The following is a 16,169-nucleotide window of genomic DNA, read 5'->3' as shown; positions in this document are numbered from 1 at the left end:
CTCAAAAACACTCGAAAACAACATCTTTATTTTTATCCGCCTTAGAACAATAGAGACATGAAATGCGTCTGATAATAATGCTATGAAGGGGGAGGGCGAAATTGTTTGCAGTTCCAAGACTAATAGTGACACCTTGACGTATTCAAGTTTAGTTTGTTCCGTCACCATATACTCCATCAAATATTTTTTCCAGCCCCCACCACAAAAAACAAAAAAAATACTAATCCGTCTCTTAATATTTAATATTAGTAATAATAATAATAATTATTATAAATATTATTTTATAAGAACAATAATTTTACAGTAATAATAATGATGATTTTATAATATTAAATAGTAATAAAGGAGTACTCTGTAATATTGAATTTGATAAAACATACAATAATGACGCTTCAATAACTTTGACCCACCTTTTTTTTCTTCAATTTAATGGAGATTGCGCTTCTCCTTCTGCTGTGCACATATTGGCCACTTGGAGGCAGTATAATATGGCTACACATGAAGACGGTCACGGTAACCTGCATTAAGATGAGTCTTTCTTTCCAGAATATAAAAGAAAATATGAAAAATACGATGGTTATCTGTCTACATGTGTTGCTCCATCACTTGTGTTCAACCAGCAAAATAAGATCAGCATTGGCTGCAATGTTCTTGTAAAGGTCACCAAAGGTTGCATCCCAAGCATCCGAGCTGGGAGGTTCCAGAAGATCTCGGATGTTGTAGGGAGGGGTGTCAGAGTGAAACAGCATTTTCCTGTCCTAATGAATAAACAAAAGACAGCACAAGTCTGGCATAAGCAGCGCAGATGAGAGATGTCGGCTTCCATGACAAACGCAGGGCATGACTCAGACAAAAAAAAAAACGTTTACATCTTCACCATGTCGACACGTTTCATCAAAGCAATTTGAGAATGTAACATGAAAGTGGGGGGGGGAAGGAAGGAAGCGAGCCAGGGTCTGTGGGATGGAGATGGATAAAAAGTTGTGCTTATTGGTTTTGTTTTGTCTTATTTTGGCGGCCAATCCTCCCCCTTGTTGCTTCTTGTGAACTTTTTAACTCCCCCGTCCGATTCAGGATGGGAGTACATGCGCTTGAGCTTCCTGCAAAGCCACACCAATGCAAATGACATCTCTCCTCCCTTCTTCCCCAGGTCAGCACCTCATCTTATTCTCCAAAAAGGGTTTTGGGTCCAATGTTGTTCAGGGGGTGGGGGGACAGAGCTGCAGTCCGATGGCGGCTTTGACATCTCACGTGTTTGTCTTGTCCGAGAAACGCTGTGCAGGTTCCACTTCCTCAGATGGAGGCCGCTCGAAGGGTCTTTCCTTCTGCACGGCGGCGGTGGCGGCATCTCTCACTTCGTTATCGGCGCAGGAAGAGGCAGGGTGGGGCATTTTCGTGCACTTGCAGGCTCACCACCATATTACATCCAACTTTTCCTAAAGTTAAGCAACAAAATTTGAAGGAGGCCAAGGAGACATTAAGGTGGAGAAGACAAAAAAGAGTGGAACTTCCTGAACCCAAACAAGCACCTCATTGGCTAGATATGATGCACTTACAACTTTGTTTTCTTTTAACATTCAGCAACCTGGCCCCGAAAAGTAGCAAAATAATCATTTAAAAGTGGAGGAGGACTTCCCGTGTGAAGCAAGCGTGGCGCGAGCGTGCACGCAGGATGCCAGCCGGGCAGAGAGCGCGAGTGGCGTTATCAGCTGATTAGCCGGCGAGTCTCGCCTTTTTCCTGTGAGCGCTTCGCTCACTTGCGAGCACACAAACGAGGGCCGGCCGGCCGACCGGCGCAACGGCGTCTAATTCATTTTGGCATCCAGTTCAAACGACCCACTGTCAGGAAAGCTAATCTGTCTCCCCCTCCCTCCCTCCCTTCATTCTTATGTTTTGACAATAAAGATAGCCTATCTCACCCCATTACGAGCAGCCTTGTCCGAGATACGGCCGGCAACCCGTCTACGTGTGTCACCCGAGTGGGTGACATGAGAAGCATTCTTGCTTGGAATAAATCTTGTCCTGTTCCTCAGGTGCTGCTCCTGTGCTACCTCAGGTTAGAGGTCAACGCAACACCAACAAAATGCTCCAATGTGGGTTTCAATGCAATATAAGCAGATTTGGGCTATTGTGAAAAAGGGGGATGACCATATGGCAACGTATGCATGGCAACGTTGGACCAAAACAACCTGTTTGTTGGAAAATGCATGAAAATTAGACAGAGTAAAAGTGCACGTGTCAGTCTGTCAACAAAAGCTCTATCTGGAACTTCCTCAGACCTCAACGAGCCTCCAGATGTGCACAAACGCAACGTCCACGTCTGAGTTCATTTCCTTTTTGCAAAGGAAACTCAATGCAAAACAAACCCTTAAGAAAATAAGCGTGATTAAAACATCCAACCAAACAAAACAAGAAACGCAAACAAAAAAAAATTAAGCCAGAGAAATTAATCAAGAGTCGGCCTTCTCTTGAACTGCCTTCAGAAAAATGGGATGAGGAAATGGACAATGGGCAAGGAAGAGTGACGGAAGAAAGGCGGCGAGCCGACTGTGGCGGAGATGTGAAGGAGAGAATGTCAGTCCTGATGATTTTTTTTTTTAATCAGGCACTTGCAAGGAAAAAGGGAAAGCGTGGGCTCCACCGCAAAAGTGGCGTCGTGGTTAGACCCTGCTGAAAGACAAGCCAAAATACAGCATTCTTCTCAAGCTGATTAAAAGAAATGTAACCAGACGGGTGGAGGTCATCAGGATCCATCAGCCCAATGCTTTTGTTGCAGAATCAGCAAAAGGAAACAAAAAAAATAAAGACATTTTTTTTTATTAGTTTTCCTGTTAAAATGACAACAGTGTTTTAAAGTAAACAATGAGAACTATTTGGCAATCTTTGAGATGAACTCTAAAGATTCGGTATCACGTTCGACAATTTAACATACGTAAAAACCCGTGATGTAAAGCTCCTCGCATGTGAAATAAGTAAATATTGTGTTCCAGCTGATTCAAAAAGACAAAAAATAGTGAGAGGACAATCCTCAGAGTGATCATACAATGTGGTGGTCAATTTTTTTTGTTTTTGTTTTTTTAAAAAGGCCAGCAAAGACCGCACAGAAAATACAGATTGTTAAATTTGAGATAGACTGCCCCCTGCTGGTCACAGCGACGTCGACAGAGCCGAGGAAGGCAAACTGACCAGTTTGGCCCTCTCGGCCTATCAAGTTACCCAAAAATTGAAAGCGACTAAACAAGAGGCAGCTGAGACGAGCACATTAAAAAAAAAAAATCTATTTTAAATGTTACGTATTGCACTTGCCCATAAAATGGCATCATGGTCATTATTCACAGTATGGTTGGTCCACGTCACACGTCGCCCCCTAGGGCCATCAATGCATAAGACAAAGTGTAAAGCTTTCGTTTCGAGCATCTTTGTAAGTCACACTGTTTGACTTTGTAAACTTGCTCATCTACAAAAGGAAAAAAAAAATTCTCCAAAGGAACTGGAAACCTTACGGTGCCATTTTGTTTGTGCTGCTTTGCCGAGCGATCGACCGTGCAGCGGTCCAGGCCGCACCAGATGGAAATCAGATTCCAACTCTTAAAAGCGTGGAGCGCCCTTTGAGAGAGAGAAGAAAGTGCGGGCGAGTCACAAAGAAAACCAGCGTGAGCGTTCACTCAAGCTAGAGCCGGAAGAGGAAACGACCTCACTTGAAAATAGCTTTGCTGACTTGCACTTTTCACAAGTCGCCATCGCCTATCTAATATGGCTTTGGTCTCAGGTTGCACCTGTTGGGGCCGTCTCCAAGCTCAACAAGGAACGAGCCTTGAGGTTTTGTTCATCTACTGCAACATCTGACCGGAGCACCCACCGCACACGGTCAGGCGGTCTCATCCTTCTTTGCTCAGTGCAGGCCACGTCGCCAATGACGACAAGGTGTGTGTTTGGCTCAATCCTTTAAAAAAAAAAAAAAAAAAAAAAAAGCGACGACAAAGTCACTGGATTTTGGACAATCCGCTGGCCAGGAGGAGTCTGAAGGGTACGGTCGAGCGTGAGACGGTTAAGGGTAGTCGGTGGAGACCTGCAAAAAGGTAGAGAATGAGATTACACAATCGCAGGGTGGGGTGCTAAAAACAGGGAAAAGAGGGGCCGAGGTGAAAGCAGACTCAATTCATCATGGAACAAAAGTGAGCTGGGAGGCAAAGGGAAAGAATAAGTCAGGTGGCCTTAGCGCAGAGATGCTATCTGAACTATACGGAAGGGCCACTGTGTGTGTTTGTGTTGGGCGGAGACTCCGTGTGTGTGTGTGTGTGTGCTGCGAGGGGTCGAGGGCGGCGGGTCCCCCCCGAGGGGATCTGAATCTCCTCCTGTCCTTTTACACTTTCCTGTACAAATTGTATTCTTTCTATCTGAGGAAAAGCGGCCAGCCCACAGGGAAATGGGGCCCCATGCTGGGAAAGGCTTGACGGCCATCCAAGTGCACTCGATTTCAGTTCAAAACGCTCATGTTGCAAGACCACTTAAAAAAAAGAAAAAGAAAAAAGGAAGACTCACCAAACGCCCGGATGAGTTCCCTCTGCACCGCCCAGGTGACCGTCTTGATCAGGGAGGCGGAGGTGAGCCCGGCAAACAGCATGTTGTAGAGGAACACGGCGTAGAAATTCCCAAGCCAGTTGTAGCGGCCGAAATCTCCCAGCAGATCGAAGCGCGTGATCCCTAAAAGCAAGAGAGAAGTGCAACACTCAAGTTTGGCTTCACAAAGGCTCTTACCGCCCTCGTGTGGCTGTTATTAAAACTACAAGTGCAAAAAAAAAAAAAAAAAGCTGACTGTGCTTGCCTGCTTCTTTCTCCTTACCAAGTGTACGTGAGAAGACTGGAAGTGCCGAGCTCAGGATGAGAAGAGAAACACAGTTGGCAATCATCTAAAGGGGACCAAAGAAAAAAAAAAAAAACGCAGCTTATGAACAGAAGCACAAGAGAAATAAGAGATTTTATTTACAACACACTATATTTTGGACAACAAACCTCAAAGTGAACAAACAAGCAATATATTAGAAAAGATGGAGCAGTAAAATAAATAAATAATCTATATAAAAATCACACAAAATATTTTAAAACACTGGAGTGATTCTATGAAAAATTTGTTTTATTTGAAGTCACCGCGACAGAAATGTCACTGATGAAATGTCAAATGCTGAAAAACAAAACAGCCAGAAAGTATGTAAAATGGGACTTCAGAATGGTGGTCTCCTTTTAATTATTTTATGTTACCTGGATTATAAAAAAATATCAAAAATGTCTTTCCCAAGAGTGTCCTGGCCAATCGCTAAATAGCTAGCAAGCTAACTACAGGTGACAAGTGCGGTGGATAACAATTGATTGCGCAACATTTCTTATATTGTGGGAGCAGGTGCAACATCTCATTTTAGACAAAAAGTCCAACAAAAAAAATAATAATACAAGGAATCGGGTACCTGTGTGAGGTTTGTGTTCCTTGCACGAGGCACCAAGCCAGTGAAGAGAGGAGAACTGTAGAAGCCAACAACGGATGACACCATCAGGTAGCTGCCGGCCACCGTTGAGGACAAATTTTTAAAAACCATCAGCAAACACAAAATGGCCGACTCTCGACAAAGGATACAGAATGAGGACCACTTGAACCGCTGCACCCAATGAGCCAAACATGGAGAAGGAGGCCATCCCAAGATGGGGGTCCTGAAAGCACATACAGAAGCTGTCACTCGGCGACACACACATGGCAGCAGCTCCCAGCTAATCCTTACTTCCATCCCTCTGGGCATGGCCGTCTCGTACAGGAGCAACTCCAGCACGTTGAAACACACCATCAGTACACACAACACCTGAAGACCCAAAAACATTAGCACGGAAATTTCAGTCGGCCCGCGAGAAGATGCTTACGGTGAGGGCGAGGAGCAGAAGCATGGCCAGCGGGTAGCCTAAGTTTCTCTGCCAGGCCGAAGCTTTCCTTCGCGTCTCTGAAAAGGTCAAAAGGAGTTAAGGACGCAAACGTCGGGCGTGGCCGACGGCGAGGCGAAACGCACCCAAAGCCGTGCGCTTTGTTCGGAGCGCTTGCTGCTCTTTCTTCATAGCCTCGACGTTCAGCTTGACCCAGCAGGACTCCGATCGGCCACCTTCACCCGAGCAAACCGTCAAACTTCATGCGCAATGGATGAAAGCAAGACGGGCAACTCACGCTTTAATTTCCTGGAGAGCGAGTCCTCCTCCAACGTGGTGCAGCTGAGGGCCTCGTCCACATCTTCGAGGAGCTGCGGATGAGTCAGAAAAGTTCACCTTCAAAGCTGCTATTTTTAAACACGCGTGAGATGTATGAATAAATTTAAAATATCACTCACCCGAGGTTTGACCAGCAGGCTGCCGGTGACGCTGAACATCCGAGACAAGCCGAAAGGCGTGCACACTGAGGAGAGACCAAAAAAAAATCAGCGGCCATATGGTAACCATGCAGAACTTTCCGAGCGAGACCTACGCAGCAGCAGCAGCACTCCGAAGAGAGAGATGCCCGAGTACAAGTAGGGAAGGTAGTACTCCCACATATCTGCAAGCACACACATATGAGAAGACCCAAAGTTGTCAAGGGGTGGCGGAGACGGCGACTCACCGTAGAGGCTCTTCCTGGCCACGTTGTGGTGGAGAAGAGCCGAGGCCACCCACACCATGCCCAACACCAGCAGGGCCAGAAGAAGCAGCAGGATCACCGCCTCGTATACTCTCGCCATGACGCCCTAGAGGCGAGCTCGACGTTAGCTCTCCAGTCGCTCTTTGTCCAAAAGCGGGCACCCTTACCTTCTTGGAGCCTACGAAGCCTTCAGACTCGGTGAAGAAGTAAGCGAATGGCATGAGGAAGACCAGGGACAAGTTGGAGAAAAGGAAAACCAGGTTCCACAACCCTGACAAAATACAAGGAGGTTATTTTTCTGGTAGTTTGTAAAATGCAGCTGAGATATAAATGTACCGTGGATGAGCGAGCCATTGAGCCATCGCACGTAGTAGCTGTGCGGGAAGGCGAGCAACACCTCGTTGGACACAATGGAGATGGGCAGGAGCAGCACGGCGCAGGCGGCCACCGACAGCGTGAACGTGCACAGCCACAGTCTGGAAAAGGAAGGGGAGGGGGGGAACACATTCAAACCAGCAGTCACCTTTGCATTGTTTGTTTGTTTGCTTTTGCACAGGGGCAAAGTCTAAGATGAGTCGCCGAGGTAAGACGACAGTGCCAGCGTGTCGGGGGCAAAGGGACAACCGCACTCCACCGGGTAATAAACAGACGATTCACTCACACGGACAACAATCAACGTGAGACGATTAATGATTAGCGTGACACTTACGCAATTTTGTTGACCGTGGCATCCTCGATATCATCTGAAAGAAAGCACAGCGTTCACTTTTTGTGAATAATCTTGTTTCTGATTTTAAGGAGGTCATTTTTTGGACGCATGGAGCAGAGGTGAAGGTCAAGCCATACAGAAATGAAAAGTTGTCACTGGCCTCAGAGGGAGGATTTTTGGAATGTAGGATCAGAGGTATGAATGAATCCATTTTATTTCGAGCGAAAAGATATCAGTAAAATGTAAAAGGGCAAAAAAAAAAAGAAAACAGGACAATAATAAAATGTCCCAAGTCATAAATAACTTAAACAATTAGGACATTTTGAAAAGGTATAAATGAACAACAAAAAAATTGTCAGTGGGAATGTCAACTTTCTTGTTAGTTTCAAAGGCATCCATGAAGAAGAAGACAAAAAATTAATTAAAAACAATATAGTTTTGGGCTCCTTTTAACAATATGAAAGAGAATTAGGGCCAGTGAAGAATAAAATAAGAAGAAGAAAAAAGGAGAGGGACCGGATGCTAACTTTTTTTTCCTCATAATTCTGACTTTTTTTCCTCAGAATTCTCACTTTAAAGTCAGAATTCTGAGGAAAAAAAAGTCAGAAAAAAAAAAAAAGTTTTGGGCTCCAAAACAATACGGAAGAGAATTAGGGCCAGTGAAGAAAAAAAAGAGAAGAAAAAAAAGGAGAGGGACCGGATGCTAACTTCTTTTTCCCTTATAATTCTGACTTTTTTTCCTCAGAATTCTCACTTTAAAGTCAGAATTCTGAAAAAAAAAATCAGAATCCCGTCACTCTCCTTTTTTTTCCTCTTCACCGTCCCTAATCCTCTTGCGATTCATTGTTGACGTGCTGCTGCTATTTGGCGCATGGCGGACCTGGCGCGGCAACAGATGCAAAGCCACTTGGCCTGTTGGAACATCTGCTCTCAATAAAGCCAAGATATTGAATGGCTTACATAACCACCGTAAGCTCAAAGAAATGTGAAGACGATTCCTCCCCACTTTTGACAACGAAACCAAACATGCAAGCACGACATTCTTGCCAATCAACGAGTACGCTCCAGTCGCACACTTAAACGTGCAAAAAGCAAAAAACAACAGAATGTCTTCAAATGCAAAACTTTATAGTGAATTTAAAACCCACCCAAATTAACCCTCAAAAAAGTTTGTGTTAAAAACATGTCAGGATGTTTGTGTCAGCAGAAAAAGAGCCTGAAGCTACGAGCCCAAAGTACAAGGCGCTGTTTATCTTGGAACGAGATTCTCGGGCAGCCCCTCCTCGTCTTGATCCGGCCCGAGAGGGGGGGGGGGGGGGGGGGGGGGGATAGTTGCCAAACACGCCTTCTGCACCTTTAGCTACTTTCAGACATTCGCGCAAACATTGCAACGGCTTATAAATACGAGGAACCACATTTACGCTTGTTTGTGCTTTTGGAAGCAATGAATAAATATTTAAAGATTTGGGGGTCTGCTCAAAAAAGTCACACCAATGTTCTTGCACGAGCATCCAGTGGATTTTCTAAGGTGGGCGGGCCTCCAAACAAAACTTTTGGACTCACCTGTGACAAACTCGGCGGTCTTCTTGAAGCGTGCCAGGATGAGGTAGGAGACCATGTAGAGGCACGAAAACAGCAGCACGCAGATCTGCACACACAATTCACATTTGAGGCTCAACAGCTCCAAATTAAACAAAAAAAAAAAAGAGGCGCAAAGAGGATAAATGGATGAGACATGGCGACAGATGGAGGCATTAGCTCATTCAAACAAAGACTTCCAAATGGGTGACAGTGATGCAAAGAGGAGATTAAGGGCCTCTAAATGAGAGTAAGTGGCAGATATCTGCTGTCCAAGATGTGGGTCAACGCTATTGCTCACGCTCCATTGGATGACGGAAGGAGCTCGTGCCGGATGTCATATTTTCAAATTCGAAACAACAAATTTGCAAACTCTCAAGAAGAGGTGGTGCGGAAAAAAAGTGGTGACTCACACCAATTAATTTGACGTCAAGACAAACAACGCGGTGAGATTTGCCTGCAGAAATGGCATCGTGACAATTTTTTTTTTTTTTTGCAGAAAGGATGCAATGAAAACATGAATGAATGTGTAGGCTGCAATGTTGTTTTGGGGGTTGGACGCCCGCCCCCCTCGATTCTGAGGGGCAGGACGGCGGGTGACCTACTTTGGAAAAGGGGCAAAGGGACAAAAGAAAAAAACATCTATGAAATGGAGCGCTCGGAAACGTTTTAAGTCGGGATGGGAATTATTTAAAAAAAAACATTAAATTTAATGACAATAAATAAATAAAATGAATAAAAAATAATCAAAATTAAATCAAAAATTATTATTTTTTTAAATTTAATTAAAAATCAGCATTCTAATTCAATAGATCCATTCCTTAAAATCTCATTTGTTAAATTTATATAGGCAATTTTATATCCTGATAAAGATATTTAATCCCAATATAGTATTTTCCCTGAAATTATTGGCGAATTCTCTCTTCATCTTTTCAGACATTTAATCTGGAAATAGATACGGGAAAGAAATATCTGGCAATACAAGCAGCCTACCGATTTGACAGTGTCATCGCGGACATTCGAATGAAGCCGAATGGGAAAACGCGCCAAGGCTTCTTCACACGAGTATTTGCACGTGATGCTGTAGCGTTGCCATGGTTACGTTAATTAACCTCCAATCCTAGCTGACGTACGATCAAAGGTGCACAAGACACTTTTGTCTTTTATCCGCATGACATTCTTCTTGGGCCTTCTCCAGGTACCAGGCGTGGCTCCGGAATTCTTAGTCTTTGGAACGTTAAGTGCCTCCGCCAAAGAGCTCCAGTTCTCGCTGGTGTCTTATTTCTGTTTGCGCGTTGCTAACAAGATGCAAAACAACTTGATCACATCTCTCAACAAAAAAAAAAATTCGCTCCAGGGATCAACGACCGAGTTTTGACTCATTTGAATTTGCTGTACTCAAGTATGAAGGGACAAGACGAGCTTTGGCGTCAAAGTCTGGTTCGAACACAAATTGTACGCTCAGCAAAAGTTTGACAATCTCCTAAAGCATTCAAGCAGTCACAGCGCAGAGCTCGTCTGCAATCTATTCACATCGTGGGTTCAAAAAAAAAAAAAAAAAAAATCACTTCCTGGAATAAGTCCTCCAATTATCAGCCGTGACTAACAACATTGGTGTTTTCTTTTGAGCAAAAGAATTTGGAAGCAGCAGAAAACACTCAAAAGATCACTTGAACTTTTCTTACGTCATTCCGGTTGGGCCGAGCGAGTGTCGAGAAGCCGAGTAAAGTGCAACCTTGTAGATATGGTATCTCCAAATTGAACTATGTTTTGGGTATTTGAAGAATTAAAAGCAAACCTTTTCAATGCCGCAAACTAAAAGCATCCTTTTGACCCCACCATCATTTCAAGGTACTTGAAGAAGCCAAGTCAAAATGTTGCTAAACGTAAAAGGCGTCACCATCGTTATATTCGTTTACTAATTAGATTTTTATACTGTAGCACTTTTCAGAGAGGACGCAAAGTGCTTCACGTGAAATGCATTTCGTAATTCATGTATAAAGTACAGATGAATAACATTTGACATCTTAGGCGAGAAAATAAAATCAAATCAGAAAAAAAAAATCTAATCTTACTGGAATGCCTTTTTAGTCAGCTCTTTGAAGGCTCTAAAGGAAATGAAATGTACACTTGGGGGCAAACTGACTGATTGAAAAAAATAAAAGTTAGCAGGCCACAGTGACCGAACAGATCATGCAACAAAGCAAATAACACGTTCAAAGCTGAAAAAAAAATGTATTTGCCTGACCACAATTCAAGAAAGTATGATTTATTCTAAAGTATGGCAGCAGGTTAAATGCATTTCCTGCTATCTTGTGCAGACATTTTTTTTTCTTTCTTGAGAAACATTAGAGTTGTAGATAGTGTAGATCACTTGGGAGTGGAAACATAAAAAAGAGAAGAATGTATTGTCAAAAGCAAGGGGTGATGAGGCCACTCCATTTCCCCTCTCTACCAGCTGCATCCGTGCATTTAAAAAAAAAAAAAAAAAAAGAATAAAAAGTAACGTAGCGTTGACATCGCTTCAAAAAGGCTCCCCAGCAGCGGACGTCACTTCACGTGTGCTTTTGCATTGTTTATTTATCGTTTTGAGAATGAAAAGCGAACGCACGCACACTTACGATGGTCTCCCGGACACGGTTGTGGAAAAGTTGCTCCCTCAACGACACGTCGTCCGTTTCCATCCTCCGACACCATAACAGAGGAAATGTCGGCTTCACGAGCCAAACACTTTTGCTCGTCCGAATGTTACAAGTCGGCGCATCTCGTCAACAATCCCCGCAGATGGAAAGTGAGTGGAGCAGCTCGGGTCGGGTTGAGTGTGCTACGATTAGCACCGTGCTACTCGGTTAAGAAGCTAGGGGGCGGGACCGAGGGGCGGGGCTAAGTACAGTAGCCTTGCCACAGGTAGCTGTCAATCACGGGACATCTCATCATAATCACAAAATAACGCAGATATGTTGACGTCATCCTAAGCAATACAGAAAAAGCAAGCACACGTGCATATACTTCAATTTTTGAGTAACTGTGGTTGTACTTCGATTCCCCTTCCGAATATGACTTATTACTTGAACCCGAGCTCCCAGTCGCTCATCTGAAGTTACCTGGCATTTGGAATCAAAATGTCACGGTTGAAAGATGAAACACATCGCTTTGGGCCAAATGTAGAAATGCCAAATAGGTTTCTCTCTGACGTCTTTCCTTGGCTGCCTGCACGTGTGTCCTTATGTGTGTGAACGTAAGATTAAATTATGTTTAAAAGCACTGCATGGACTTGCAGGAAATGGGGTCAAAATACAAAAAGTCCTGCCTAGCTACAAAAACAGATATGCTCAAACCTCATTGAATAAAGTACATAAGCAGACAAGTATATTCACATGTTAAATAAATAAAAGAAACATTTTAAGCATATAATTATACCTACACACCAAATCAATAAAGAAGACATAACTAGACATTTTTGATAAGTGGTGATGAGAAAGGTTCTTATAACTTTATGATCTGATATATATTTCTGAGCACTTTGAAATAACAAATGACTTTTGATATATTGCCTAAATAGCTTAATGACCCTTAAGGAACTGTGGAATGCATGCCTGATGTTTTTTCTCTGAATCATGGACACGGCCAGAGTCGTCTTGACCGTTCAGTACTTGATTGTATCTTATGTTTTGACTCATGCTAGACGCCAGTTTTTGATTACTACTGAACGCTCTGCACAGAGGGAAATAGTTAGCCTTACAAAGAAAAGATACGGTTGGAAGCATGATTAAACTAAGAATAAGCAAAGACATGATGTATCAAAAAAACAGCAATAGATTAATGATGTCACAGCCAAAAGCTAACATAATTTCGTACGAAATGACAAAATTAAAAGAATAAGAATGAGGTACGACAGTGTATGTCCAAGATTGGAGAAGAATGTTCACAGGAAGGTCACGTGGAGATAAAACCAGCAGGTGCCAGAAGGAGCCACCCAAAGACTCGGCCAAAGATGATCGCCAAGGCCGAAAGACGGGAGGGAAGACAACAGCCCCCACCCGAGAACTCGGCCAAAGATGATCGCCAAGGCCGAAAGACGGGATGGAGGACAACAGCCCCCCACCTACACACCGAATCGCCCATAACCAGCACCACTTCCATGCAAGCAGACTCTCCTTCGAACTTGCCCCACCCTCACCCATCAATCTCGGCCCACAATGTGCTACTGAATATAAAACTGATCTAACAACCTTGGACTTTGCCTTTTCTGAATGGAGACTTTCCGCTCTTGAAGGGCCCAGCGCTGTATTGTACTTTCCTGAAAACAGAGCTTTTTGAACAAGAATTGTGATTGAACTCAACCAATCTGTGTAAGTCTAATTTCTGCTCCAGTGTCTTTGCATTTTCCTAAATCTGAAGAAATCAAACGAGCCCGCAGTGAGTAAATTGGATAACAGGTGATTGGCAAAGGCTTTTGCCGTGAGGCGCAGATAACGCGCTCCCTAAATTGTGGACAGAATCCAGCAGACTCTTTTTTTCAAAATAGGCTTGCAACTTTTTCCACGCAAGGACACGCACGCACACACTTTCACTTCAAAAATGACATTGTGGGGGGAAAAAAAAGTCCACCTCCCATTTCGTATGAAAGTCTTGGTCTTCTTACTTGTTCCAATTCCTCCTACTTATTTTGATGACCAAAACTATAGTAAAAAAGAAAGCGAAATAAAAATCGCTGCCTGACATTTAGTGCACGTTTGCGCATGCGCGGTGACCTACATGTCAAACGCAGCACACTGAGCGATTTAACAGAGCGAATTTAAACATCGGATTTTCCGACCCGAATCTTTCCGAGTAAATATGTAAGTCATGATGTCATACGAGCTACCATTACGATTTGGGGCAATGAGCACCGAGAGTGATCAAGGTCCATAAACGTTGACGTGTATCACGTGCTGTCACTGACAAAGTCCAAACTGTTGCAACAAGAGAAAGGAGAAAGACTGAAGAAGATTGATCATCTCAAGGATTTCCAACATTCAAACCGAAATTGGCAAGTAAACAAAACGTTAGGCCGGCATGAGTATGTTGATGTTATCAAGATGTTTTGATTACTTTATTTTTGCTGTGTTTAGATTATTGAATGATTTAATTTGTGAAAATACAACATGCGGTTAACGATTTATCGTGATGCCTTGTGGTACGTTATCTAACTTACGGGTTTTTCAAAATATGAGCTGATTTTTGGTTTATTTATTTTATTTTTTTGCTGCCTTCCTTTCAAAAAGTCAAGCCACAGCGTAAATAAACATGCCATCGCTTACTATTAGTTGCGAAAGTCTAATTCTTTTCTGCATTATAACGCCCCCAGGTGGCCAAGGAGGAACAGTACAATGTTTCTTGAATTCAAGATAAAAAAAGAAAAGTAATAACTTTTCAAGTCTCGCGGTATATCACTTTTGCACAGCAGTCCCTTGCAACCCCGACTAGTAGTAAAGTGAAGCTAACGACTGTCAAATATTAACACAACTTAAAAATGAAACTCATGTGTCTTCTCCCCACAGGGCACACCAGAGTGTCATCACCTGCAGGGGGCGTCACAAGATGGTGAAACGCGTCACGGCCGCCTACGCCCTGTGGGCGCTAGGTGGTCCTTTTGGCCTTCACCATTTCTATTTGGGGCGGGACAGCCACGGCCTGTTATGGCTCCTAACCCTGGGAGGTTTCGGTTTCGGCTGGATCCGAGACCTGATACGTATTCCGGCGTACGTGTGTGAAGCCAACCGAGATGCCAAGACGCAGAATCGAATGTACTACGACGCGCTCCCTCCCCCAGTAAACCCAGTTCGCTTTATCGGCCAGGTGTGTGTTGGGATCTACTTTGGCTTGGTGGCGCTAATTGGGCTGCGCTCCCTGGCTTTCTTCCACTTGATTGTTCTGCCTTTGTGTGTGGGCGCAGGGGTGCACCTGGTGTCCACCGTGGGCCGACAAACCTCCGATCTCCCCAAAACGCTCAAAGCTAGTCTCATAACTGCCCCGATATTCTATGGCAGCACTCTCGCCCCTCTGCCCATTAGCTTGGCGGCTAGTGTCACGGCCACACAGCACCGCAGGTACAAGAGAGCGAGGACCGCCCAGCCACTTGGTAGGACCAAAAATCGTCCGGCTTCAATCTCGACTATCCTTGACCTTTGGGGTACTTTTCAGGTTTGCGGCTTTGCATGCTGAGTCTGGCTTGGCTGGCCTTCTCGGCTCCGTTGGCATATTGCGTCCTCCATAACACCACGGCCACGTTGTATTACCTCTCGGATTGTGTGACGGCGCTACTGGATATGTTCTGGTTCTTCCCTTGGCTCCGAAGCGCTTTGGAGTACATTCTTTTAATGCCGTATCGTTTCCTGTGCGTCGTGACTGGAGGTGACTATTATGAAGAAGCCTGGAAGAAGATGCTGGAAATTCTTCTCCTCAAAGATTACACGGAGGAGGAAAAAAAGGCGCTGAAGGTGAGTTATTGCTTTTGGAGCACATTGGGTGTGTTTTGTTGATTTGATGTCTTTATTGTCATGTACTGCAGGTTTTATCGCTAGGAGCACAAGCCTCTCTTGAGGAGATAACACGTGGTTATAGGGAGCTTGCCAAGACTTGGCACCCGGATCACAACCCAAGCAAGGATGCCGAAGCCACGTTTATCAAGATCCACAAGGCGTATCGGGTTCTTCTACAGCGCCACAGGCCCTTCAGATAGTTGCTGAGAATAAGTCATTTTTTATTATCATCTGGGGGAAAAAAAAATTAGCCAACTTGCCACTCTTGGCTGATAGAGTTGACTTGAGCTGGAAAGAAAATTCAGTCCATTCTCTTTATTCACACACTTGAGAGCTACGCATCGGTAAACAAAATACTGAAACATCTTAAAAGAAACAAGGTTCAAATTCATACATTGATAGGATAAGGCCTGCAAATCCTGACTTCAAAACGGAAGACAGTACTTTGCTGCCCTCTAGTGGCGCATTCTTAACATCCATCCTTGAACTGTTATATTCCACCCGTAATCAGGAGTCGTGAATGTTGTACGCTACTTTGCATAACCGTATACTTTGTCTTGTTTGTAATTTATTGTTAAAGCGGCAGCGCTTTTTTGTTTTTTAAGGTTTGAATGTTATTTAATGTATGACTGAATGACGTATGTAAAGTCCAACTAATAAAAAAAAAAGCCATTTATTTAGTTTAGTTTATTAGTTTATTTTGAACGTAAGG

General features: G+C 43.8%; 2 protein-coding genes across 3 annotated transcripts; one reads left to right on the top strand and one right to left on the bottom strand.

The window, feature by feature from the left end:
* Positions 1-2,801: 2,801 nt before the first annotated feature.
* Positions 2,802-11,799, bottom strand: lmbr1l (limb development membrane protein 1-like). Of its 2 annotated transcripts, none has more exons than XM_088368473.1 (17): positions 11,549-11,799; positions 8,919-9,003; positions 7,356-7,389; positions 6,983-7,122; positions 6,814-6,917; positions 6,629-6,752; positions 6,497-6,565; positions 6,363-6,427; positions 6,203-6,275; positions 6,051-6,140; positions 5,908-5,984; positions 5,772-5,849; positions 5,630-5,703; positions 5,463-5,553; positions 4,844-4,910; positions 4,543-4,704; positions 2,802-4,069 (listed from the first exon to the last, which is right to left on the bottom strand). In XM_088368473.1, the coding sequence occupies exons 1-17, from the start codon at positions 11,615-11,617 to the stop codon at positions 3,984-3,986; spliced, it is 1,488 nt and encodes a 495-aa protein (XP_088224599.1). In that variant the 5' UTR covers positions 11,618-11,799; the 3' UTR covers positions 2,802-3,983. The 2 variants fall into 2 exon arrangements, with proteins under 2 accessions (XP_088224599.1, XP_088224601.1); XM_088368475.1 differs by having other exon boundaries at positions 11,555-11,797.
* Positions 11,800-13,687: 1,888 nt separating this feature from the next.
* Positions 13,688-16,133, top strand: dnajc22 (DnaJ (Hsp40) homolog, subfamily C, member 22). The gene is made up of 4 exons (XM_088369427.1): positions 13,688-13,965; positions 14,477-15,057; positions 15,120-15,415; positions 15,487-16,133. The coding sequence occupies exons 2-4, from the start codon at positions 14,517-14,519 to the stop codon at positions 15,655-15,657; spliced, it is 1,008 nt and encodes a 335-aa protein (XP_088225553.1). The 5' UTR covers positions 13,688-13,965; positions 14,477-14,516; the 3' UTR covers positions 15,658-16,133.
* The last annotated feature ends 36 nt before the right edge of the window (positions 16,134-16,169 follow it).

Source organism: Syngnathus floridae, chromosome 2, assembly GCF_059516105.1.
Source record: "Syngnathus floridae isolate MCC-2025c chromosome 2, RoL_Sflo_1.0, whole genome shotgun sequence".
Classification (NCBI taxonomy): domain Eukaryota; kingdom Metazoa; phylum Chordata; class Actinopteri; order Syngnathiformes; family Syngnathidae; genus Syngnathus; species Syngnathus floridae.
The sequence above is the reverse complement of the archived record's forward strand: the minus strand, read 5'-3'. Positions and strand labels throughout refer to the sequence as shown.

Excerpts from the sequence above, each read along its gene's own strand:
- lmbr1l (XM_088368473.1), bottom strand. The coding sequence starts at position 11,617 with ATGGAAACGGACGACGTGTCGTTGAGGGAGCAACTTTTCCACAACCGT. Across the intron at positions 9,004-11,548 it reads TCCGGGAGACCATCGTAAGT|ATCTGCGTGCTGCTGTTTTC; the intron begins GTGCGTGCGTTC and ends TTGTGTGTGCAG. Across the intron at positions 6,753-6,813 it reads GCTTCGTAGGCTCCAAGAAG|GGCGTCATGGCGAGAGTATA; the intron begins GTAAGGGTGCCC and ends GCTCGCCTCTAG.
- dnajc22 (XM_088369427.1), top strand. The coding sequence starts at position 14,517 with ATGGTGAAACGCGTCACGGCCGCCTACGCCCTGTGGGCGCTAGGTGGT. Across the intron at positions 15,058-15,119 it reads GAGGACCGCCCAGCCACTTG|GTTTGCGGCTTTGCATGCTG; the intron begins GTAGGACCAAAA and ends GGTACTTTTCAG. Across the intron at positions 15,416-15,486 it reads AGGAAAAAAAGGCGCTGAAG|GTTTTATCGCTAGGAGCACA; the intron begins GTGAGTTATTGC and ends CATGTACTGCAG.